Source organism: Hippocampus bargibanti, linkage group LG20 (genome assembly GCF_051943395.1).
Source record: "Hippocampus bargibanti isolate YZ-2025 linkage group LG20, ASM5194339v1, whole genome shotgun sequence".
NCBI classification, from domain to species: Eukaryota; Metazoa; Chordata; class Actinopteri; order Syngnathiformes; family Syngnathidae; genus Hippocampus; species Hippocampus bargibanti.
The window spans coordinates 812,216-839,462 of NC_142753.1; the positions used below are offsets into that span (position 1 = coordinate 812,216).

Here is a 27,247-nt window from a genome sequence, read left to right on the forward strand (position 1 = left end):
ATTGCAAACATTTATGCTTTCCTCTTCAGAACTATTTGAATCATATTCATAATTGGATGAGTAACAAGAAAGCATCTTTTCCGAATCTGAAGCCATTGCTTTGATTGTCGAGCAAGGCAAGATGTCTTGGCATGATGCCGTGAACAAGGGGGCGGGACCTTCTGAACTGGCCATTTCCGGGTTCATTTTGAAGTAGTTTTTGGACACTTTAAGTCATTTTTATTAGTGTTTTTCATTTGACTAAAAATACCCTTCTGCGTCAGTACCATTCTGATGTCAGTTAGGAAACAAAAAAAAATGTGTCGGTTGTCTTTTAAGCCTGCGCTACTAGTGGATTTAGTGTGAGGGATGGGGCTCGCGATTCCTTCCTCCACAAACTAGGCCACACCCACTGTATTACGGTGGCATGTGTGAGGACTCGAGACGACCATCAGGTTAGTACGGTTGCAGGGCGCTGCCAGTGATCCGATTTGTTGGACTCCGCCTATGCCTGTTCCCGGGTGCGGATTTGGCATCACTCTTTGTCTGGCCGCTACCCTTCGACCTGTTCGGGTTGGATGACCCTGCTAGGAGTACAAGACTCCAGCCGTCATAGCTCTTGCGTCATGAAGACGCGCAAAGTGCCTCACCGCGATAAGGTGGTGATCCTAATCGAGGCACAGAGGAGAAGTGTGGTCAAAACCACAAGCAAAGAGCACAATGATAACGCATTTTTTAAAATTAACATTCTCAGCAGCTTCCAAACTCTTAGCATACTCCAGTGAAAGCCCACCAAGAGCACCCTTGATCCTGACTCGGAACAATTGGTGGGCTGGTGTTCCACTGACCAACTACACATACTTGTTTCGCCCCCCCCTAATCCCATCAACAACATATGTTCACTTAAAAAAAGGATATGACAGACCCCTAAATATAGGCGAAGTCCTTAGGTTGCAATTTTAAATCCTTTTGGATATTGGATGCAAATTTCCCCTTTGTTGGACTGTTAAAGTCTTTCTGATTCTGATAACACTCTTTCATGTTAACCAGCATCACGTTGAATGTGTGCTTTTTTTTGCAACTGTTTAAAAAAATGATTTGCTCAATGCTGATTGGTTGTTGATTCAAAGAGACCACAGAATATTTTCTGGGACAGTTAGTTTCTTACAACTGCTTTTATTGTAAACCTCTCATTGTAAAATCGTGAAAACCTAACTATGTTTTCTGCAACTGTTTCATGTTAGTGGACCGTGGTTTAAAGCGCCGTCAGGTGAAACCGCTGGCTGCCTCTCTTCTCGATGCCTTGGATTATAACAGCTCAGACGACAGTGACTTTGAAGTTGGAGATGCCTCAGGTATGCATTTGTTTCTATTTCTCTTCTTCGGATGCAGTCTCACCCATTGCTATACAGCAAGTGTGTCAAACTCATTTTTTTGCCGCGGGCCACATTGTAGTTACGGTTTCTTCTCCGGGGCTGTTATGAATTTAGGGAAGCCATTAGAATGTTTAATCCCCTCCACATATTACGGTACATATAGAGCGCAAAGCGAATTAATGAATAACTAGTTTTCAAATTTGAAGTTAAAAAAAAACGTTTTGTGGTTTACATGGGAAAATTAGAAATTTTGGTTCGGACTTTAGCTGTCATCATGGAAGTTTGATTTCCTTTTGCGGGCTGAATAAAATGTTGTGAGTGGCCAGACTAGGTTCCCGGGTCTTGACTTTGACACCTGTGCTCTACAGTCTTGAGAGAAGTGAGGTGAGCTGAGATCACATTCGGATGATTGTTCGGCACAGCTAAAAGCAACCAAGTTTTAGAACACTTCAGAATCCAAACGCCGACATTTGAGAGAGTCTAATTTTCCATTTGTCTTGTGTTGTAATAGGATCGGATGGAACCGGCAACGGCAGCGATGAGGAAGGTTCTAAACCAAGTGCTGCAGGTTCTGAAAGTGAATCCGACAATGTAGTTTCGATTGATAATGGTACAGATGAAGAAGAACCCAAAGATCTGGACGCTGAGGACAATCGAGCTGAAGATGAGGAGAAGTCAAAACATCAAAGCTCCTCAGATGCCTTGACAAAAGACACCCCTGCTGTCAGCCCACCCAAAAGCAGACGAAAGAGCAAGAAGCTGTTGGAGCTTGAGTCCAGCGTAGAGGGTGGTAGTGCCTCGACCTTGACATCCGGGCCTGGAAGCGATAATGCTGATGAAACCGAGCCCAAAAAATGGAACTTTCGCCGCAACCGTCCACAGCTTGACTTTACAACCATGGAAGAACTGAATGAAATGGATGACTATGACAGCGAGGATGACAATGACTGGAGACCCGCAGCGGGGAAGAAAAAAGGCAAAGCTGCCACCCAGAAAGGAGGTGGCACAGAAGACGATGATGGCGCCGTTGCAGATGATAATGACTGTGACGACGATGAGGACGATGATGATGATGATGATGATGACAAGGATGATAATGCTGACGACGACGATGATGATGCAAATGAGGACAGCGAGGATGAGGATGATAAGGATGATGATGATGAAAACAACAGTAGCAGTGAAAGTGACAAGGAGGCGAAGAAACCCAATAAAAAGGCTAAGAGTGCCAATCCTTTTGACGACGAATTAACAAATGACAGCATGTCCCAAGGAAAAGGAAATGAGGTAAGTGTATCATGAGATGAGATGAGATTAGATATCCTGTCATACTATTATTAAATTTGACTTCAAGATGGCGCCGCAAAAGTGGCTGTCATTTCAGCAATTCCTATCCAGGCAACATCCGATTTACGACCGGTGCGAGTTACGCCAATGACGGCCAGACCCTTTTTTAAAATTCTATGGCTGGGACCGCTACAGTGGCAGCTGTTGAGATCTGCAGCGTGCAATTGGTAGAATAATCGAGATGGCCCTTCTTGTTTCGATTGAACAAGTAGGATGTTTATTTGCCGGAGCACAGACAGCAAACCGCTTCTCAGCGTTGTACCAGAACTATTTCTTTTATCGCTGTCAAAGGACCATATGTAGCGTTGTGGCTGCATTGCCAGATCCGCTCAACATTCAGCATGCCTCATTTATCTTAACAGAGAATATTACAGCATTGCACAAAAGGAGGATACAAAATAACTGTCTCTTCACCCACGCACACGACAAGTTTGGCCAGCCAGCGCCTGATGGTGTTGCGCTACCTGTCACAATGGCACCGGCGGCGGGGGGTGTCAACCGACGCCGAGGCAGGCGTCGTCGCCCGTGTCAAGGGTTCCCCCGACGCCGGTCAGGGCGAAAGCCGAGGCGAATCGGCTGTCGGCGTTCGGGCGCGCGGGATCGGTACGACGAGAGCGCCGCGTGGGGTCCACGCGACCTCTTCTGCCTTCTCCGTTAGAAGGGAGAGCGATTTTTCAAAAGCCCGTATCCGTGGGAAGCCGTGCGTATTTGGGTCAGCAGAACGACACAGTAATAAAAATCGATAATACAAAATATAAAATGATAAAAATGACACTAAAAGTTATAAGATTTATAATTGAACTGTAAGCAGTTTGGTATATCAAAAATATTGCCAGAGGTCTGGCCAGCAAGAAAAAAAAAACAAAACCCAAACACATTCGTGAATGGCGCTCTCCGTCATATTTTCAAATCCCAAATAAATTTGTGAAAGGCCGTGAATAGAAGGGTTCAGCAGCGCCACAGTTTACCTGTTCTCTTTTTTCTTTTTTGGGGGGTGTGTGTGTGTGTTAACAGGATGCCTTGTTAGATCGGTCCCAAGCCTGGAGCGCGCAGCACATTCTAATCTGCTCAGTTTGCCTGGGAGACAACAGCGAAGATGCAGATGAGATCATTCAATGTGACAATTGTGGTGCGACTGTGCACGAAGGTAAGATTCACTTCATTCTACTTTATTTCTATGGATTGGTTGTTAAAATATCAATGAGTTGAAGGTACTCTTTACTTTGGTTTTTGGTGTTGAATGTATTTTGTGACTTTTAACAACTATTTTTATAACATTTTTGAAATGTTACTGACCAATGCGCCGTTGTTGGGAGCCATCTGCTGTTTATTTCATTGTTTAGTTGTTGTCATATGGTGTTTATTGTCCCCCGTTTATTTGACTGATATGATTCACAATTCACAATATGTTTTTTTCCTTGCGTTGTGAGCTCTCTAGCTGGCTATCTCGCTATCTTCCTAGTTCCCTAGCTGGCTACCCAGCTAGCTATCTAGCTGGCTATTTAGCTAACTAGCTAGCTATCAAACTGGCTTCATAGCTAGCTATGTATTTGCTATCTATTAGGCATCTACCTAGCGAGCTAGCTATCTATTAGATATCTATTAGCTAGCTAGCTAACTGTCTATCTATTTGAGTTATTCCGGGGTGAGTCTACGCTGGCGCATGTGGCTGCCGCTGCTCACCCACAGAAAAACTGATCCTGTGCCTGTAAAGTGACCTTGAGAGTTTTGAAAGGTGCTTACAAATGAAATGGGTTATTATTATTATTATTATTATTAATAGTGTACCCAGTTTATGAAACAGTTTAGAAATAGGCCATTCATTGAAGGTGCGCCCAACAGTCCAAAGAAAAATACCGTAATCTTACAAGTGACACGATATCAATTATAAACTGTGTAAATTTGGATATTTTGGATAATTCAACTATCCCGTAACAATATCCTGGATGAGTTGGCCCATAGCACCATCTGGTTGGTTGGTTGCTCATGTGGTCGGTTCCAGTCAAGTTATGTTGTGACCATCAAATGATCCATCCATCCGTACTATAACTCTACTACTCTAAAATTCATTGATGGAATGGAGCTTAGCAGTTTTTGGGTAAAATACATTGTGCCTTTTCATTGACCGATGCCCCTGCCAATTGCAGCCATTTAACTCCCCCACCTCCAAAAGTAACAATTAAAGAAAAATGATGTGTCAGACCCTTAACATTTGTAAAGGGGTTCGTGCCATATCCAGACATTAAAAACGTTCACAATCACAAAGGGCCATGCATGCACCCCAAAAAAATGGAGTGTCAAGCTGAATTAATGACTGCTGCAATTCTTGCATTTGATGGCCACTTGGACTCTTGAAAAGCACCCGTTGGGCATGTAGAAAACTAAGTTTGGGATTTGTGCGAGTTTCTCATTGCTCACCATGCCTCAAGGATCGTCTACTAAATTAGAAGTTAGCGTTATCTCCCCGACAGAGGCAGACTACTGCTTCCTTCTCTCATTTGTAATGACGACCATTCTCACATCTGTAAAAGCTGCCATAGCAACCGAATCACCATAGCAATGGGATTGCTGACCACAGGAAATTTGGAGAAGGATTTTGTTTTTGTTTCTCTTGCTTCAGTTCGGCTTCATTTATTTATTCAAGCAAATTGGTAATGCTGCGGTGTTTGATGAGATAGACAGGTTTAAATTACCAGGGGGATTAGGACGCCCAGCAATACATTGTCAGAGATGTTTGTACATGCCAAGGTTCCTCTGAATACAAATAATTTGCTCAACGACTGAACACTATAGGCTTCCTGAAATGTTGATCACAACAGTAATTTGTAAAATGAAAGCACTCTTTTACTTATTGAAAATAGAATTGTGGAAGGTTGACATTGTAATAAGATTCTGTCACATTTGTATTTCTGCCACATCAAAGATTTGCTGTATTTTCAGGGTGTTATGGCGTTGATGGGGAGAGTGACTCTATCATGAGCTCAGCATCAGAGAACTCAACAGAACCTTGGTTTTGTGACGCCTGTAAGAATGGAGTGATGCCAAGTTGCGAGCTTTGCCCCAACCAGGATGGTATCTTCAAAGAGACAGATGCCGGGAGGTAGGCTAACGCTAGCAGGAAAGACCCATTCGAGCTATGCCATTTCCAGGTCACCAATGAAATGTATGCAAAATCAAGTACAAATGGTATAGCCTGGCGTGCATTATTTGAATTGTACTCATGTTCAGTTGCAGAAGAGAAAATTGACTTAAACATACCTGTCAACCTGTACGTTTATTATGCATTTTAACACGTTTACGACGTACAAGAAATTTGTCATTTATGGGGACCATCTGGTATGCACCGACTATCACGAAACGACAAATCAATCAAGTCAAACGAGTTCGCCGTGGTAGCCTCCATCTCGTTATCATTTTTTTATTGCAAATGAAGCGAGCGGTTTGATGCTACTGTGCGCATGCGCCTGCCGCCTGAGGATTTCCCATTGCATCATTCCGATCACACGTGAACAAAGCGAAAGTCAGGACGATACGAGGGATTGATACGAGCTTCGAAGAAAGGTGTGGAATATTCGTATTGTGTTGCTTGCAAAAAAGACGTGAAAGTAGCTGCCTCCGGTTTCTATGATTTAAAGGCGCATTTTGATACAAAGAGCCACGCCAAAAACAGAAGTCTGGCAAACATATCGATCATACAATAGAGAACACTGTAGTAATTAAGCAACACTTGTAATTTCAATATTTATTAAGAATATATACAGAATGATATAACCAAACACATGTACGATATAACATGTTAAACTACATAAATAAACACGTTTGGAAAAAATATGGTGTACGGGAAAATACGAGGCATGGAGCAGTGGAGGTTGACAGGTATGCTTAAAGGCCAACCGACAACTCCGGACAAGTTGCCTCCATAATTTGTAAAATCACTTCAAATGACTTCTACTCAGCGCATTTTACAAAGATTCAACCGCATGCATATAGCTATATTTGACCTTTTAAGACTCGCGCTAAATATTCATGAAGTCTTGTTTTCGAGTTGATGACGATGTCCCAAGTGACGTCACGGAGGGAACGCCCCTGACCGAGGAAGCGACACACAAGGCATTTTGGGTACTTTTTTTGTCTGAAGGAAAACTACATAAATAACGCGATGGTGAATCGTTGTGTGGCGCAGCCAATTGCGGTAACACGCATAAAGAAGGTGTAAGTTTACACAAATTCCCAGCGGACAAATCAGCGCATTTCCAACGGAGCTTGTGCGCCATCTTGTGCATTTTCTGGGCGCTACATTGGAGTCCAGACGGCTCGAATTGACACGGGAGGACTTCTTGAATCGATTGCAAACATTTATGCTTTCCACTTCAGAACTATTTTAATCATATTCATAACTGGATGAGTAACAAGAAAGTATCTTCTCAGATTCTGAACTCTCTGAAGCCATTGTTTTGATTCTGGAGCAAGGCAGTTTGTGAAGGAGTATCCTGGCGTGACGTCACGAACAAGGGGGCGGGACTTTCTGAATCTCCCCTAGTTCCGAGCTCATTTTGGCAGTTTTAGGACACTTTAAGTCATTTTTATTGGTGTTTTGGATTTGACTAAAATATCAGCCTGCGTGTTTTGGGTATTTTAGATGCTATAAAACGTTTTTTTGATGTCAGTTAGGAAGCAAAAAAATGGTGTCGGTTGTCCTCTAAGGATGAGGCTGGTAGAGGAATGAGAGGAGGAAGAGAAGAGAGAATGAAATAAAGGGAATAAGAGAAAAGAGTGTGTTTTGTGAAGCGTGGAGACTTCAGCCACGTTATCGCTGATAGTGCTCCTTAGCCAGGCTGCAGCCAAATTTACTACTTCAGTAGAGCATGAAAAACACAGCAAATTAAACTGTGAAGCGCTTGCTTGCTCGAGATGGATATCTCTATATTGGACTTTGGATTCTCTTCCCAATCTGCATTTGAAATTGTGTGACACAAAACGCAAGTCTGGGCCAACTAAAATCTTTGAGTGAATATTTCATCTCATAAAATATAAGATGTCCTGATTTAGAAGTGTTTGTCTTATGCGGATCGTATTGCTTGTACTTTAAGGCGCTTCTGATTATAAGGCGTACCTTCAATGAATGTCTTATTTTAAAACTGTTTTCATATATAGTGCAAAGTGGATTATCAGGCGGATAGAATAGAAACTGTAATTGTGGCTGCGGTTGCATTGTGCATTCACGAGACGACGCTAAAGGGGATACGATACAATACAGTATTATTGTATTGTATTTTCCACACTACAAGGCACACCTAAAACCTTTCAATCTTTTCAAATGGTGAGTAGTTTTACTTTATTTGAATGTTCGTGTGCCGATGATCAATTTATGTTTGAGTTAGTACTGTGTGTTACTTCCGGGTTACTTCCAGGTTGAGTGAGCGCTGGCACGTCTGGCTGCCGTTGTACACCCGCAGAAAAACGTAACCTGTGACTGTAAAGTGTCCTTGAGAGTTTTGATGGGTGATTGTGAAATATATTATTATTAAAAGTTGACCATGCACGTTATAATTCTGTGTACCTTATTTCTGGAAGAAAAAAATGTCGTTCATTGAAGGTGCGCCTTATCATCCGGTGCGCCTTATAGTCTGGAAAATATGGTATTTAGAACGTTCACAGCTGCGGGAACTGTAACAAAGCTATGCAAACTGGTCACAAGCACGGACATGAAATATATAAATACGCATGGCATTATAAAATAATGAAATAAAAGGTTTTGAAGACACTTGATGAAACTAAAAGGGATATAAACCTCATGAGCTCACATTCACAAGAGGCCAAATCGCTTTATTAGTGTTGCTTGTTTAAGTTGTCCTTTGTTTAGTCACTAGTTTACTATACGTTTCATTATGGTTGCATAAAGCTCACAGAGTAATTGTCTTTTGAGTTTGTGTCGGCAAATGCACAAGTCAATTTGTGTCAGACAGAATCTTTTTAGTAATAGTTGTATTAAGTTCATCCTGTCTACTTGATATCTAATTTAAAATAGATTCTTTTCTGATTTAAAACAGATTCCTATTCTCCTCTTCATCCTCCTTCTTATTCCTATTATTCCGATTCCTTTCTGACAGACAGTGTATTGTAGGTGTTCAAATACCTGACATGTTTCGGCGTATACTTCCGTCCGAAGCACGAAACAGGCTTCTGATTGGCTGCCGTGCAGAGTATGCAAATTGCCAAATGAACGATTGTTCGTTTCAAAACGTCTCTGCCCGGGTGACCGGGTGGTTTCGTGCTTTGGACTATACCGTGACTGAAAAGTGTACTTGAAAGTTTTGAAAGCCGCTTAGAAAGAGGAGGCCACGTGGCTTTGAGTAGACAACGCAACGCAAACATTGCATTGTGCACCATGGCGACAAACGACAACTGGAGCAAAATCTTCAGCAAGGGATATTTACCATCAATTAAGCAAGGGAGCATTTGCGGTAGGTACTTCCTTAATGTAAAAAAATCATTTATACTTCGTTTTTTGCGATTAGTCGTCTTATTGTGTTTCAAGTTGTGAAAAATAGGGCAGACAACTTTATGGCCGGGCAGGCAACTTTTTAGAGTTGTCTGCCCGGATGTCCGCTAACTTTTTGTCATGAGTTTCAGACACCGGTTAAATTCTGATATGCATGTTTCAAATGAACCAAAAACATGCTTATGACAGCTGAAAATTAAAATACAAAAGCAAACATGAAACACAGAATGGCTCACTGAAATGTAAAGCAAAATGTTTACATGTTTACATGGACTTATTACATGGACAAGTGTCCATTTTTTTCTTCACACGTGCTATTGGGAGTCTTGCTTTTTGCAAGGTCACTCCAGAGAGCACTGTCGCTGCAGATGCACAAACAGCTGTCTGGAATTTATGTGTTACTATAACTCATGAAACAGCGCCACGAGAAATGCCAAAATGTTCCATTGTGTAGTATGAAGCTCACCCATTGCTGTTACACTGGACCAATCCCAACGATTACTATGCAGCTTTGTTCGCTTGAGAAAGTCTAAAAGAAACATAACATGATAATTTTCCGGCATCTTTCCTGAAACAATATGCTAACGCAGTCCTACCATCAACTTGTCATTTCTCTTCACAAGTTTCAGCTATTTTAATGTCATTCTTCGATCTTTACAGATGGGTGCATGTGGTATGCGCACTTTACGTTCCCGGAGTTGCGTTTGGAGACATCGATAAACTACGACCGGTGACTCTCACAGAGATGAATTATTCCAAGTATGGGGCTAAGGCAAGTCATTTTTCTATATTGATGTCCAATGCTGTGAAAAAACATTTTTCCCTTCCCTGATTTCATGTTTTTCCCCCATGCTTTTGCACGTAGATGTTTCAGATAGAGCATTTTTTTTTCTTTTTTCTTTTTTTTCCCCCTTGCTTTCGCACTTGTTTCATTTGTTTCAGATGAAGCAAATGTCTTGCAAAGATATCCCAAATAAATGAACAAAGTGGGGGGTGGGGAGATAGTCAATGATTTTGAATGATAATGCAAAAATCTTTCTTTTTTTTTTTTCTTCGGATTCCTGGCCTGTGTCGAGGCTGGTATTTATTTGTGGTAATAGTTGTTCATTCTTGAAACATCCATTCATTTTCTGATCCACTTTTCCACACAAGTCGCTGATTTTTTTTAAACAATAAAATCTAGACCAAAATGCAACTTTGATTTTTTGCAAAAAAGAATTTTACACACAAAAAGAAATTTTACAGTCAATGGAGAATAAATAATGCAAACAGTAAATTACTATGACGAACGACAAAATGTGAAACAAAGTCCTTTGCCATGAATAACCAAAGGAACCGAGTTAATCACTCATACACGGAATCAAGATGAATGAATGTTTTGGGGGGCTTGTGTAGTTGTTTTTGAAGAACACAAGGCACAATGAGTTCGAACCATTTTGAATGAAACTTAAACATAAAAGTAAATAGGAAATTTGTGAATAAGTTGAGGACATGAACAAGCGCAAAAAGAGCTAACAGAGTTGCTCAATGTATGTTTCCAATGACACCACTGCTATTATTCTTATCTTATTGTTTGTAATGTCGCCAGATACTATTCACCTACTGGATGGAGATCCGCTTTTAAAGTTGCACCTGACCACTCAAAGTTGCAAAAGCACACAGTTCCATATTTAATTTATTGCATGTCTTTTCAATATACGCATTGCATGGGCGAATGTTGTGCTATTTATTATACATCTTCTACAGGCCTTCCCTTCATCACAATTTGAGTCTCAAAGAACTTCACATGTCCACAGTTGACACAGTGACAAACATCATTTGATCTTAACCCAATAGGAGGGCAGAGAAAACAGCAAAATAAATCAAACACCTCGGGGGGGGGGGCAACTTTCAGAAGGTACTGCAGATGGGGGAAATCCACCTTTGCAAATAAATGCTAAGTGTGCAATATTTAACACAGGAAAACCTGGAGTTTTCTTCCCCCTTCTATTAAATCTAGAGGGCAATCCAATGGCTTTCTGGTTTCAAGTTAAAACGCCTTCAGTTAACCTCCTTTATTTTATAAATGCAGCAATTAACTGCCAGATTAGTGGTTCTCAGACATTCAGTCCCCCGCAAGCACCCTACTTCTTTACAGCTGAATGGAATATTCATGAGGAATTTTCCACTGGATGGTACATTGCCCTGCAAAGGCTTCTTTACAAGGGAAACTCTACAACTCCACTTTGTGCCATGTTAAAACCAGGTCACCCCCCCCCCCCCCCCGCCTCCCACACACACAAAAATATTGTAAAACGGTCCACAGGGTCTCTTCATGCTTAGTCTGCAGTTGGGTGGCAGCCAAAAAGCCAGTGATTCTCAACCAGTGTCCCATGAGCGATCATGAGCTGGTGCCAATTACTGTGAACTGCGGATGGCCCATTTCAAAATAGTTTTCATAATGAGGCACATGGAATAGAAACTAAAATTGTGGCATCCAATGGATCCACAACGCAAAGGCAATAACAATACATTGCAATACAATACCGGCCGGTCAAGAAAGACAAAGAAAACAAAGAAAGGTCCATCAATCGGACAGTCATCTTGGATCATGACAATGCAAGGCCTCACGTAGCAAACAGAACAGTGCAGACCATCAACAAGCTGGGCTCCTTACAGTCCTGAGCTTTCCCCTTCGGACTTTCACCTCACGAGAGGCACAGTTTGAAAACCAAACAAAGACTAGGTGGAAGATGGCAATTTGTTTATTTGAATGAAATCGAAAGCAAGTGTTTTTTTTTTCTCGTTCTTTTAGGAATGCAGTTTCTGTGAAGATAACCGCTTTGCTCGAACTGGTGTGTGCATCAGCTGTGATGCAGGAATGTGTCGGTCCTATTTCCATGTCACTTGTGCACAGAAGGAGGGGCTCCTGTCAGAAGCTGCTGCGGAAGAGGTGGGGAAAAGAAGGTGTTACGGTACCTTGCAAAAGTATTTGGCCCCCTTGAATCTGGCAACCTTTCACCACATTTCAGGCTTCAAACATAAAGAGATGAAAATTTAATAAATTTTGTCAAGACTTAACAACAAGTGGGACACAATCGTGAAGTGGAACAACATTTATTGGATACTGAAAAGTGTAGCGTGCAATAATTATTTCAGTGCAGCAAACTAACTCCAGAAGTTCAGTGAGGATCTCCGAATGATCCAATGTTGTCCTCACTGACTGATGATGATAAATAGAATCCACCTGTGTGTAACCAAGTCTCCGTATAAATGCACCTGCTCTGTGATAGTCTCAGGGTTCTGTTTGAAGTGCAGAGAGCATCGTGAAAACTAAGGAACACACCAGGCAGGTCCGGGATACTCTTGTGGAGAAGTTTAAAGCCGGATTTGGATACAAAACGATTTCTCAGGCTTTAAACAACTCCATTTCAATTGCAGTGACACCTTGGCTTACGAACTCTTTGGTTTACGAACGTTAAATTTATGAAAATTTCACCTTGGCATACAAACTATTTTTCGGCATACACACGGAGCTGCCACAATGAGTGATCCTAAAAGAAAATACAGGCTTGTTTTGGTCCTGTATTCCCTGCCCCCAGTCGTCGGTTAAAGCCACGTGATTGGTCAAGAACGCAGCAGTGAGGGGGGGGGGGGGTTACAGACAGACAGACAGAGAGTGAAGGCATTCTCCAAAAAAGAAAATGGCTGCCGACATTTTTTTGTCCTCTATTCCCCGCCCCCAGTCTTTGGTTAAAGCCACGTGATTGGTCAAGAACGCAGCAGTGAGGGGGCTTGGTTTAAACATTAAAGAGACAGGCAGACGACAGAGAGAGAGTGACAAAATGGATAGAAAACAGTGACATTTGGACTCGTTTCAACTTTGATAGTTCAAAGGCAGAGTGTAGACTGCAAGGTTAAAATTCCCATCTTCAAATAACCTGCACGAGCCATCAGTTCAATTTGGAATGAAAATACAAGCAAGGGAACCAGCTATTAATGATGTTTCTAGTGTGTCTGCTTGCGTCTGTTGCTGTTGTAATATCACAACTTCCAAGATGTACAACCAACCCAGAGCTCCTTGGGACACTTTATGCAAAAAGCGATCCATTCCATCAAGCCATCAACGACCATCACAAGGTAAATAAAACGACTTTGTTATACGGTACAGTTTATTTCTTTAATTATAATACTATAGCAAATTTATTATACATAAAATAAGGTATATTTTGTGTAGTTTTAAGGCTTAGAAAATTAGAATGTAGAAAATTATGTTTTATGCGGACCCGGGAACGGATTATTCTCATTTTAATGGTTTCCTCAGGGAAATTAATTTTTGGGATACACACTTTTTCCGTTTTTTAAATTTCCAGATGTATCCAAAAATATCTTTGTAAACTTGGGAAATAATTTTTTGCTTCAATGAAGAGAACGTTAAGCACCCCCAAACCATGATGGCACACAGCTTTGATGATGTTTTGATGTTAGTGTGCATCCACAAACAACTTAACTGTGGTTTCATCTGGTCCTTAGTATATACAGTATTGGAACATCCAAGTTAATTTTTGTAAACTTCAAAAGTGCAGCAAGGTGCTGACATCTGCCGACTCTGCGCCATGTTGGACCTCAGATGTGTTGTTTTTTGGCCTTTATAAAAAGTCAGTTTTGGAGATGTGAGGATCCCACCAAGGAAGCAAAAAGATACCATCCGTCTATTTGTAGCATTCAAATAAATCTCAATATTTTGTGATCTCTAGGATATTGCAGATCCATTTTTTGCCTACTGCAAGCAGCATGCAGATCGCTTTGACAGGAAGTGGAAAAGAAAGAACTACTTGGCCTTGCAGTCTTACTGTAAGGTGTCTCTGCTTGAAAGAGAGAAACAGCTCACTCCTGAAGCTCAGGTACAATGGCTGATATTTTGTTGTTGTGTAAGGTCCTCCAGCAGAGCATAAACTAAACTTATACACGTGCATTTGCGCCCATAGGTCCGAATCACAACCCGCCTGCAGCAATACCGCACAAAAGCAGAGTTGTCAAGGAACACGCGCCCTCAAGCGTGGGTGCCCAGGGAGAAGCTGCCGCGACCTCTGACCTCCAGTGCCTCAGCCATCAGGAAGTTAATGAGAAAGGCAGAACTGATGGGGATCAGCACAGACATTTTCCCGGTCGACACTTCCGACACCAATGCTAGCATGGATGGTCGGCGGAAACACAAGCAGCCTGCACTCACCGCGGACTTTGTCAATTACTACTTGGGTAAGAAAGTCTGATACTTCCTACGTCCCGTCAGTGTTTATTCCATTGTCTAATGCAGGGGTGTCAAAGTCATTTATTTGCCGTAATTACAGTTTCCTCTCGGGGGGCCATTATAAATTTGGATAAACCATTACAATGTTTAATGCCCTCCACATATTACATATAGAGCGCACAACAAATTAATGAATAACTACTTTTCAAATTTGAAGTAAAACATAATGACTGGAATTGTGGTTAACATGGGACAATTTGAAATGTTGGTTTGGACTTTAGCAAGCGTCAGAGAACTTGACATGTTTGATTTGCGTTCGCGGGCCGAATAAAATGATGTGGCGGGCCAGATTTGGCCCCCGGACCTTGACTTTGTGCGTAAGACCACGTTGACGTGCTTGTCTGAACACTTCATTTTGTTTTTGTTTTCTACTATAACTTCATTAAAAACTAACAAACCACAAAATCAGTGTCAAAATACTTCTGGATGTAACTATAATAAGGATATTATATCAAAGAAACTAATGATGCAGAGTTTCATTTACTTTGTGTTTACTATTCTGTGTAGCTTGTGGAGTATTGATTTCCAAATGTAATTCTTATCAAATGTTTTTGCCCGCCTAAATGTATGATTATGGTGTCATGATTCACAGATTCCATATCTGAAAAGATTACAAGTGTATATATTTAATCATAAATACAATTCCTGTCTGTCATTGGTACACTTAGTACAGGTTTTTGACTATAATTTTTGTCCCAATGATATTCAGAGCGTAATATGCGAATGATCCAGATCCAGGACAACATCTCTGAACAGAAGAGCTTAAAAGACAAGCTGGAGAATGAGCAAGACAAACTGCATGTGGAGTACAACAAGGTAAGCATTCAATTGTGTATGTTCTTCAGTTAACAACATGAATCACAATTTAAAGGTCAATTCTCAATTTGGTTTTTTTAACCCCATGAGTTACCCCATTACCGTAAAATACTTTGAAATTCTATCATTAATATCCGGCATTACATTTGCCAAAATGAAGCTGACACAGTAGCGATAATAATAATAATAATAATCATGCATTTCATTTATAAGCGCCTTTCGAAACTGTCATGGTCACTTTACAGTCACAGGATAAGTTATTTTGTGGTTGAGCAGCGGCAGCCACACGCGCCAACGTTCACTCAATCTGGAATAACTCAAGAAGATAGAAAGCTAGGTAGCTAATAGGTAACTAATCCAAGAAACTTTGTCAGCAAACTAAAGTAGTAATGTAAATTTCTCCACTATGAGACAAATAAAGGCATATCCGCCCCCAAAGAGAGGAAGTCGAGCAAAAAAGAGGGAGGAACTCCAGGGAAGGCAACTAGCCTGCCAGCAATTCTCTACAGGTGGGGAAAATTGCACACAATGAAATCTAAGTGCACCAAGTACCAGCGGCATGAAACAACAGACATCTTGCTATTTTCTCTTTTTGTACAGCGATATGGTGTGTTCATGCTAATTATGATTTTCCCACATTCTATTGAGATTTTCATTTGACTTTTTTCCCTTTTTCCTACGTTGTTATAAATTATGCTATTGTTCGGATGTCCGTAAATGAACTTCAAACATGAACAATTATGTGTTTGCTTACAATTATTTGCACACATTTAGCCTGTTTCATATTTAAGATATAATTACTAACTAATGACTAGCTTGCTATTACTCATATAACATTAAATAAAATGGCCATTTGAATTTATGAAAAATAATTCCCATGAAATTAGTGAAATTAGTTCAATTCAGTTTTTGATACTTTTGGCTTAAGTAATCCAATCAAAAGTCTTACTGGTAGTTTAGGCCATATATATATATATATATATATATATATATATATATATATATATATATATATGCGATGTTGATAGTCTTTATTTGAGAATTTGTTTAGTCTCCCCAATGTACTGCTCATGACAATTTTCATTCTTACAATGTATTAAATGAACTACATGACTTTGTTTTTCATTTGGCAGCCTATCTTTTGGATGCACTCATTTGTGCCTTAAAGTGAGTGCATCGGTTTGACATAAGTAGGAATTTTGTGTTGCCAAAGGAATCTTTGTAGTTTTTCAGAAACTCTGGCAATGTACTGCTACAACTCTCCTTTTTGTATCTTCAGAATTTTTGGTTTCATTCCCTATTCTTTCTTTCTAAGAAGTACAGATGACGGCTGAAGAAACCTTTTCGTTGACAAACCCTCCATGAATGATTTTTTTTTTTACTAATTCAAGACATGAAAAAACACGTGCATTAAAACAAGAATAAAGTGAATAAAATTCAAGACATAACTATACTTCACAACTAAATCACAACTTCGGTACATTTATTTTGCTCCATAGTCAACGTGTGTTGACTATGGAGCAAAATAAATGTACCGAAGCACTAATTGGACAAGCAGTGTCATGTGATCATCTGCAGCCAGAGATGACCAAGTGGGTGTGTCATAAGTAATAGAAGTGTTGAGTCATGTTTGCACTCCATCGCAGAGGCTCCATCCTCTGCGACGATTCACCGCTGGGTTCGATTGAACCCAGGTTAAGCACCACTGCTCTTTTGTACGTCACATTTTTGAAGGGAAACGAGAACCAAAAACAGTCGAGTCAATTTTGTTATTTAGAGTGCCCCAAAAAAGGAGTGCCACAACCTAGTGCGCCTTACAATGAATATTAAAATTTTAATTTTGTCCTACCTAAGTATATCACAGGACCAACCAAACTATAGTCTGAACCATATATTCATTGCTGTTATAACATTGAGCTGTAGTGGATGCAACCTATACAGTGCTGGCAATAATTACAACAAATCGAATGTGCTATACTACCGATCTAATATTTTCTGTGTCGTGCATGAATGCTTGAAGCTCTGCGAATCTCTAGAGGAGCTGCTAAATGTAAATGGAGATTTGCGAAGTGAAGGCCATTCTATGTGGACGCTACTTGGGGACATCCTTGGCCAGGTACGCGTACCACCTTTTCACACAAATCATCATCAATCTATCCATTTTTTATCCTCATTAGTGTTGCGGGGGGTGCTGGAACCTATCCCAGCCGTCTTCAGGCACGCCCTGAATTGGTTGTGAGCCAAGGCCAGGGCAGAGACAAACAACCATGCGCTCTCACACTCACACTCACAACTAGGGACAATTTAGGGCATTCAATCAGTCTGCCATGCATGTTTTTGGAATGTTAGAGGAAAACCGGAGGACCCAGAGAAAACCCATGCGGGCCCGAGGAGAACATGCAAATTCCACATAGGAAGACCGGACCGGGTCTTGAGCTCACTGTGAAACTGGCGTGCTCACCACTCGTCTACCGGGGCCACCCACAAATAATCATCTTAATTTACGTATTTCCTCTTATAGTAGCATAGAATACAGACTTGCAAGCACAAATATTTCACAGTATTCATACTACTCACACGTTTGTTTGTTTGTTCAAATACACTGCAGTGAAACTCCTCTACAACAAATCCTACATGTGCAAAAATACGGCCACTGTGAAAAAAAAAATCTTAATGTGTGAAAGCCATTCCCTCTTTTCTCCATCAACAACGAAAAGCCTCCCTGTTGCATAATACACAATATTTTTTTCCACCCAAAAAAAGTAAAATAAAAACTGAATAAGTGTACAATATGCTAACATCACATGACACATAAACAATGAACTGGTAACGTAAATATCATAAAGAACATGCTCACAAACCATCAGTGTCACTCCAAAGTGTTAAATGTAATGAAATCTTCATCGTCTGTGTCACAAAACACAAAAAAAGGTAGACTTTCCGCTTCCTCTACTATGTCGCTTACGTCAAAATCATTGTGTGTTGTTTTGTATTAATTTCCGTCAATGTGGAAAGTATAGAGTGTCCTCTTGCTGTTTCATGTGAAAATAATATGAAAATTATATAATGTGATATTATCATTTCACACATAAGTTGCTCCAGAGTATAAGTCACAACCACTGGCCAAACAAACGATGAAAATAAAATAGAAAATACGCTAAATTGAATACAATTTGTTAATTGAAAACTTGTGGTTCTCCCACCTTCCTCAGAAACTAAACACTCCAGCTGTTCTAAAGGCCCCCAAAGAGAGGAAGTCGAGCAAAAAAGAGGGAGGAACTCCAGGGAAGGCAACCAGCCTGCCAGCAATTCTCTACAGGTGGGAAAATTGCACACAATGAAATCTAAGTGCACCAAGTACCAGCGGCATGAAACAACAGACATCTTGCTATTTTCTCTTTTTGTACAGCGATATGGTGTTCATGCTAATTATGATTTTCCCACATTCTATTGAGATTTTCATTTGACTTTTTTCCCTTTTTCCTACGTTGTTATAAATTATGCTATTGTTCGGATGTCCGTAAATGAACTTCAAACATGAACAATTATGTGTTCGCTTACAATTATTTGCACACATTTAGCCTGTTTCATATTTAAGATATAATTACTAACTAATGACTAGCTTGCTATTACTCATATAACATTAAATAAAATGGCCATTTGAACTTATAAAAAATAATTCCCATGATATTCGTGAAATTAGTTCAATTCAGTTTTTGATACTTTTGGCTTAAGTCAGGGGTGTCCAAACTTTTTACAAAGGGGGACAGATTTGATCTGTTAAAAATGTAAGGGGCGGGGCTCAACCCTAGAAGAAGTTCTTTTCATATAACAACAATTAATTTACATAATTACATTTTAGCGAGCCATTCAGTGTTTCACATTTGCTTTTTTATTTTAATATCAGCCAGCTATCTCAAAGGACAACCGACGCCTCCGGACAAGTTGGATTGGATTGGATATGCCTTTATTAGTCTCACAGTGGAGAAATTTACATTTCACAGCAGCAAAGTGATGAAAGGAATGAAAGTAGAAAAACGAAATACAAAGTTGTGAATGTAAAGTTGTGTCCATAATTTGTAAAATCACTTCAAATGACTTCTATTGAGTGCATTTTACAATTAGCATTCCACCACATATAGCTAAATTTTACCTTTTAAGACTCTCTCTGAATATTCAGGAAGTCTTGTTTTCGAGTTGATGACGATGCCCTAAGTGACGTCACGGAGGGAACGCCCCTGACCGACAAAGCGACACACAATACATTTTGGTTACTTTGTTTGGTCTGAAAAGTTCGTGTTGATGGCAAAATTAGAAGGAAAACATGAATAACGCGATGGTGAATCGTTGTGTGTTGCACCAAGACTACTATTTGATACTAGCAGACACAAATTCCCAGCGGGCAAATCAGCCCATTTCCAACTGATGTTGGGCGCCATCTTGTGCATTTTCTGGGACGCTACATTGGAGTCCAGACGGCCCGAATTGATACGGAAGGACTTCTTTAATCGATTGCAAACATGTATGCTTTCCTCTTCAGAACTATTTGAATCATATTCATAAGTGGATGAGTAACAAGAAAGCATCTTCTCCCGAATCTGAAGCCATTGTTTTGATTCTCGATCAAGGCAAGACGTCTTCGCGTGACATCACGAACCAGGGGGCGGGACGTTCTGAAGCTCGCCATCTCCGGGGTCATTTTGAAGTAGTTTTGGGACACTTTAACTCATTTTTATTGGTGTTTTTCATCTGACTAAAAATACCAGTTTTGGGTATTTTATATGCTATAAAACGTTTTTCTGATATCAGTTAGGAAACAAAAAAATGGTGTCGGTTGTCCTTTAAGCTTGTGTTTTGGTTCATTTGAAACATGCACCCGAAAATTGAATTGACGTTGAAAACTAAAATATTCACTTCACTTTTTTAACACTAACTTGTTTGTAACAGTTGAACAGAAGTAATTGTACTCTTGGGAGCAAATCGCATTCAGTTAATTACTCATACTAATTTGCTGTTCCTAATTGACCTCTAGATAGCAGCACTTAGCACACGCAGGTCACAGCTCTACTGTCAATGTATTAAATCTTCTTTCTTTTGCATTATTGGGATAAAAATATAGAGGAAACATATACACGTGTGTGCGTGTCTGCGTGTGTGTCTGTGTTTCCGTTTGTGATCAAATTTGTTCTTTTGAAAAGTCCCCTGTTGTGTGTCAATGAGTTTCACCGGATATGAAAACGGTCTTAGTACACGGCATTCATTGAAGGTGGACGTTATATTCCAAAGTGCCTTACCGTGTGGACAATACGTAAACCTATGTTGATAATATACTCAGCATTCACTGTACTGTTAGGGATCACCATTCCCTAGAATGAAACCATTCTCAGTAGACATTGTAGACAATCAATATAATAAATCATAGCATGGTGTTAAACCTTCTGAAAAGACTCCAAAGAACTAACCATGTTGTTCTGTCGTCGAACCCAGGCAAATCTCATTTCACATTTACCCGATGAAATGTGTATTTGTTCAACGAATGAATATCTTACATTCTATATCGCATAACTGCATTTCCTAATGTAAACAGTCGTTACTCATAAACAACATCCTGTTCTGTCAGCTGCGGCATCTGTAAGAAGAACCAAGACCAACATTTGCTTGTGCTGTGTGACACCTGCAAACTGTACTATCATTTGGGTTGTCTGGAACCACCACTCACACGCATGCCCAAGAAGACCAAGAACAGCTATTGGTAAGTTGCAGAAAATGAAGTAACAATGTGGAACGTTTTATTTTCATAAGGGGTAATACATTACTAAGGAGTTACTGTGTTACTGCGTCAGGAGAGTATTTTTTCAATAGCAAACAAATTAATTTGAAAGCACTCTCAAAGTTATAGTGTAAGGATGTCAAACTCATTTTTTTGCCGCGGGCCACATTAACTGTTTCCTTTCGAGGGTCGTTATGAATTTGAGGAAACCATGAGAATCGTGATTTGCTTTTGCGGGCCGGATAAAATGATGTGGCGTGCCAGATTTGGCCTCCGGGGCTTGACTTTGACACCTGTGTTATCGTGCAAGGGTGTTAAACTCATTTTTTACTGCGGGCCGCATTGTAGTTAGGGTTTCATCTTGGAAAAAAAATTAAATGTACTTTTCCAGAGCTGCTCGATTGCATTGAAAAACGCAAGTCCATTCTTTAACGTATGCAATGAGTTGGTAAAGAGGGACTGAATTTTGCTTTCTTATTCCCGTATTTTACGGACTATAAGTCGCTCCAGCCATAAAATGAATAATGAAAAACATTCATTTCATCAAAAAAAAACATTTTTAGGGGGGGATTTTATTCGATAAACTCAAACATCAAAACAGGTATCATCTAGAGAGGCAATTTAAAATACAAATATAATAGAGGGACTGAATAAGTGTACAATATGCTAACATCACATGACGCATAAACAATGAACTGGGAACGTAAATATCATAAAGAACATGCTCACAAACCATCAGTGTCACTACAAAGTGTTAAATGTAATGAAATCTTCATCTTCTGTGTCACAAAACTCTGGAGGCAGACTTTCCGCTTCCTCTACTATGTCGCTTACGTCAAAATCATTGTGTGTTGTTTTGTATTAATTTCCGTCAATGTGGAAAGTATAGAGTGTCCTCTTGCTGTTTCATGTGAAAATAATATGAAAATTATATAATGTGATATTATCATTTCACACATAAGTTGCTCCAGAGTATAAGTCACAACCACTGGCCAAACAAACGATGAAAATAAAATAGAAAATACGCTAAATTGAATACAATTTGTTAATTGAAAACTTGTGGTTCTCCCACCTTCCTCAGAAACTAAACACTCCAGCTGTTCTAAAGGCCCCCAAAGAGAGGAAGTCGAGCAAAAAAGAGGGAGGAACTCCTGGGAAGGCAACTAGCCTGCCAGCAATTCTCTACAGGTGGGAAAATTGCACACAATGAAATCTAAGTGCACCAAGTACCAGCGGCATGAAACAACAGACATCTTGCTATTTTCTCTTTTTGTACAGCGATATGGTGTTCATGCTAATTATGATTTTCCCACATTCTATTGAGATTTTCATTTGACTTTTTTCCCTTTTTCCTACGTTGTTATAAATTATGCTATTGTTCGGATGTCCGTAAATGAACTTCAAACATGAACAATTATGTGTTTGCTTACAATTATTTGCACACATTTAGCCTGTTTCATATTTAAGATATAATTACTAACTAATGACTAGCTTGCTATTACTCATATAACATTAAATAAAATGGCCATTTGAATTTATGAAAAATAATTCCCATGAAATTAGTGAAATTAGTTCAATTCAGTTTTTGATACTTTTGGCTTAAGTCAGGGGTGTCCAAACTTTTTACAAAGGGGGGCAGATTTGATCTGTTAAAAATGTAAGGGGCGGGGCTCAACCCTAGAAGAAGTTCTTTTCATATAACAACAATTAATTTACATAATTACATTTTAGCGAGCCATTCAGTGTTTCACATTTGCTTTTTTATTTTAATATCAGCCAGCTATCTCAAAGGACAACCGACGCCTCCGGACAAGTTGGATTGGATTGGATATGCCTTTATTAGTCTCACAGTGGAGAAATTTACATTTCACAGCAGCAAAGTGATGAAAGGAATGAAAGTAGAAAAACGAAATACAAAGTTGTGAATGTAAAGTTGTGTCCATAATTTGTAAAATCACTTCAAATGACTTCTATTGAGTGCATTTTACAATTAGCATTCCACCACATATAGCTAAATTTTACCTTTTAAGACTCTCTCTGAATATTCAGGAAGTCTTGTTTTCGAGTTGATGACGATGCCCTAAGTGACGTCACGGAGGGAACGCCCCTGACCGACAAAGCGACACACAATACATTTTGGTTACTTTGTTTGGTCTGAAAAGTTCGTGTTGATGGCAAAATTAGAAGGAAAACATGAATAACGCGATGGTGAATCGTTGTGTGTTGCACCAAGACTACTATTTGATACTAGCAGACACAAATTCCCAGCGGGCAAATCAGCCCATTTCCAACTGATGTTGGGCGCCATCTTGTGCATTTTCTGGGACGCTACATTGGAGTCCAGACGGCCCGAATTGATACGGAAGGACTTCTTTAATCGATTGCAAACATGTATGCTTTCCTCTTCAGAACTATTTGAATCATATTCATAAGTGGATGAGTAACAAGAAAGCATCTTCTCCCGAATCTGAAGCCATTGTTTTGATTCTCGATCAAGGCAAGACGTCTTCGCGTGACATCACGAACCAGGGGGCGGGACGTTCTGAAGCTCGCCATCTCCGGGGTCATTTTGAAGTAGTTTTGGGACACTTTAACTCATTTTTATTGGTGTTTTTCATCTGACTAAAAATACCAGTTTTGGGTATTTTATATGCTATAAAACGTTTTTCTGATATCAGTTAGGAAACAAAAAAATGGTGTCGGTTGTCCTTTAAGCTTGTGTTTTGATTCATTTGAAACATGCACCCTAAAATTGAATTGACGTTGAAAACTAAAATATTCACTTCACTTTTTTAACACTAACTTGTTTGTAACAGTTGAACAGAAGTAATTGTACTCTTGGGAGCAAATCGCATTCAGTTAATTACTCATACTAATTTGCTGTTCCTAATTGACCTCTAGATAGCAGCACTTAGCACACGCAGGTCACAGCTCTACTGTCAATGTATTAAATCTTCTTTCTTTTGCATTATTGGGATAAAAATATAGAGGAAACATATACATGTGCGTGCGTGTGTGCGTGTGTGTCTGTGTTTCCGTTTGTGATCAAATTTGTTCTTTTGAAAAGTCCCCTGTTGTGTGTCAATGAGTTTCACCGGATATGAAAACGGTCTTAGTACACGGCATTCATTGAAGGTGCACGTTATATTCCGAAGTGCCTTACCGTGTGGACAATACGTAAACCTATGTTGATAATATACTCAGCATTCACTGTACTGTTAGGGATCAACATTCCCTAGAATGAAACCATTCTCAGTAGACATTGTAGACAATCAATATAATAAATCATAGCATGGTGTTAAACCTTCTGAAAAGACTCCAAAGAACTAACCATGTTGTTCTGTCGTCGAACCCAGGCAAATCTCATTTCACATTTACCCGATGAAATTTGTATTTGTTCAACGAATGAATATCTTACATTCTATATCGCATAACTGCATTTCCTAATGTAAACAGTCGTTACTCATAAACAACATCCTGTTCTGTCAGCTGCGGCATCTGTAAGAAGAACCAAGACCAACATTTGCTTGTGCTGTGTGACACCTGCAAACTGTACTATCATTTGGGTTGTCTGGAACCACCACTCACACGCATGCCCAAGAAGACCAAGAACAGCTATTGGTAAGTTGCAGAAAATGAAGTAACAATGTGGAACGTGTTATTTTGAAATTATTTTCATGAGGGGTAATACATTACTAAGGAGTTACTGTGTTACTGCGTCAGGAGAGTATTTTTTCCAATAGCAAACACATTAATTTGAAAGCACTCTCAAAGTTATAGTGTATATAGTTTCCTTTCGAGGGTCGTTATGAATTTGAGGAAAGCATGAGAATCATCTCCTCCACATATTACATGCAGAGCGCAAAACAAATTGATGAATGTTTTCAAATCTGAAGTCAAGAATAATGACTTATGGAAGTTTATATGGTACAATTTGAACTTGAATTTGAATTTTGGATCAGACTTCAGCAAGCATCATGCACGGCACTTGACATGCTTGATTTGCTTTCGCGGGCCGGATAAAATGATGTGGCGTGCCAGATTTGGCCCCCGGGGCTTGACTTTGACACCTGTGTTATCGTGCACGGGTGTTAAACTCATTTTTTACTGCGGGCCACATTGTAGTTAGGGTTTCATCTTGGGGGCCGTTATGATTTTGGGGAAGCCATGACAAAGTTTCATCCCCACCACACACTACATGTAGAGAGAACAACAAATAAATGAATGACTCGTTTTCAAATTAGTCAAAAATAATGACTGTTTATGTGTTTTTGACAATTTGAAATTTTGGTTTGGACTTGAGCAAGCATCATGAAATTTCACACGTTTGAGTTTCTTCCGAGGGCGTTATAAAATGATGTGGCAGGCCAGATTTAGCATTTACCTTGACCCTGACAACTGTGATATAGTGTTATTGTTCTGAATCTTGTTTCCTGACAAATTAATTTTATGTGAACAATATGCTCATAGATATGATATGTTTTTGTACCTTGCCATCATATTTGTTGGTTATTGACACTTGCTCTGAGGCAGAGGATGAGCCGAATAAAACTCATGTCCTTTGCACTGTAACGTTGACGATCTATCTTGTTATTACATACATATTTAATAATTTGTTGTAGTTGTTGGTGGTGTATTTATATTAAGTTAAAGATTTGTATTCCGGACTCGATGGTTGGCTGTCACTTGTGTTATCATTTTCTGCTGACTGTACTCAAAGTGCTTCACACTGTTACCTTGTGAAAACTATTTGACAGGAGATCAGTACACCATTGGAATCCTTGGACTAATCCTTTCTATCGAGTGACATGATCTTGGTGTTCTCAGGCAATGCTCAGAGTGTGACCAGGCAAGCAGCGACGAAGCTGACATTGCTATGGAGACACTACCTGACGGTACCAAGAGGTCCAGGAGGCAAATCAAAGGACCTATCAAGTTCATACCGCAAGAGATGTCACCAGAGCCCAAAAAACCTCAAGTTAAAGGCACGGTGCGTATTGACTCCACGCAAACTTCAAATAAATCCAATTAAAGGGCCTCTTTTTACACATCATTCTTTTGGTATTCAGTCAATTGAATGACACTATTTCAATTTAATTTTGATCGGGCTTTTAAAACAGCGGTGAGTCAAAACTGTCACATTAAACACATCACACTGTAACATTGTTCAGTGGCACAGTCTACAGCTTCTTCTTTTCCTTTCGGCTTTCCCTACATAAAGTATCAAATCAGTCTTTTACATAGTAAACATTTCTTCAATTTAAATGACAAGTAAAGCATGGTAAAAAAGATTGCATTGCATTCTGTACCTCACAGTTCTCATTAACATTCACTGGCACTGTAAAAAGCAGTGAGGAAGATGTGGAAACCAAAGGTAGAACTGAGGACAAAATGGTGAAAGTTGAAAAAGGAAGAGTGTTGCATGACATTTAAGGAGTTAAGACAAGCACTGGGTGGGCAAAAAGTCCTTCCAGATGACTGGCAAACAACAGCAAACGTAATCAGAGAGACAGGTCGAAAAGTACTTGGTGTATTATAGGACAACCAACGTCACTTTTTTGTTTTTTAACGGACACAAAAAAAACGTTTTATAGCATCTAAAATACCCAAAACAGTATGATATGTTTATTCAAATGCAAAGCACCAATAAAAATGACTTAAAGTGTCCAAAATCTGCAAAAAATTGAGCATTTTCAGAAAGTCCCGCCCCCAGTTCGTGACGTCACGCCAAGACATCTTGCATTGCTGAAAAATCAAAACAATGGCGTCAGATTCGGATAATATTCTTTCTTGTTCCACATCCAGTTATGAATATGATTCGAATAGTTCTGAAGAGGAAAGCATACAAGTTTGCAATCGATTAAAGATTTTTTTTCCTTGTCATTTTGAGGCAAACGGGTGGGGGGAAATGTCGCACCCAAAAATGGTGACCAGCTCCCGTGAGGAATGAATCAGCCCGTTTCCACAGGCTGATAAATTGCTTCCATGGAGCTCTGACGCCCTTTACTGGCAGCTTTTGGGTGCAACATCAAGGTTTTCAGATAAACAGTACAGCAAAATACATTGACGTGATGGACTGCTACAATGTGTCTTTTTGTCGGTCGGGGGGGGGGGGGTCCTTTCATTACATAACGTGAGGACTCGTCACCAACTCAAAAACAAGACTT

The 27,247-nt window shown here is 39.8% G+C and overlaps 1 protein-coding gene across 1 annotated transcript in view; it reads left to right on the forward strand.

Moving 5' to 3' along the window:
* The first annotated feature begins 1,216 nt into the window (after window positions 1-1,216).
* The window catches only part of phf14 (PHD finger protein 14), a 70,389-nt gene continuing 44,358 nt past the window's right edge, over window positions 1,217-27,247 (forward strand). Inside the window, exons 1-13 of the mRNA XM_089022823.1 lie at window positions 1,217-1,334; window positions 1,867-2,642; window positions 3,717-3,849; window positions 5,643-5,802; window positions 9,865-9,976; window positions 11,999-12,136; window positions 13,941-14,087; window positions 14,172-14,442; window positions 15,204-15,310; window positions 17,331-17,426; window positions 18,523-18,629; window positions 20,931-21,062; window positions 25,908-26,070. Of these exons, the coding sequence (XP_088878949.1) occupies window positions 1,217-1,334; window positions 1,867-2,642; window positions 3,717-3,849; window positions 5,643-5,802; window positions 9,865-9,976; window positions 11,999-12,136; window positions 13,941-14,087; window positions 14,172-14,442; window positions 15,204-15,310; window positions 17,331-17,426; window positions 18,523-18,629; window positions 20,931-21,062; window positions 25,908-26,070 (2,460 nt within the window). The remainder of the gene's footprint in view (window positions 1,335-1,866; window positions 2,643-3,716; window positions 3,850-5,642; window positions 5,803-9,864; window positions 9,977-11,998; window positions 12,137-13,940; window positions 14,088-14,171; window positions 14,443-15,203; window positions 15,311-17,330; window positions 17,427-18,522; window positions 18,630-20,930; window positions 21,063-25,907; window positions 26,071-27,247) is intronic.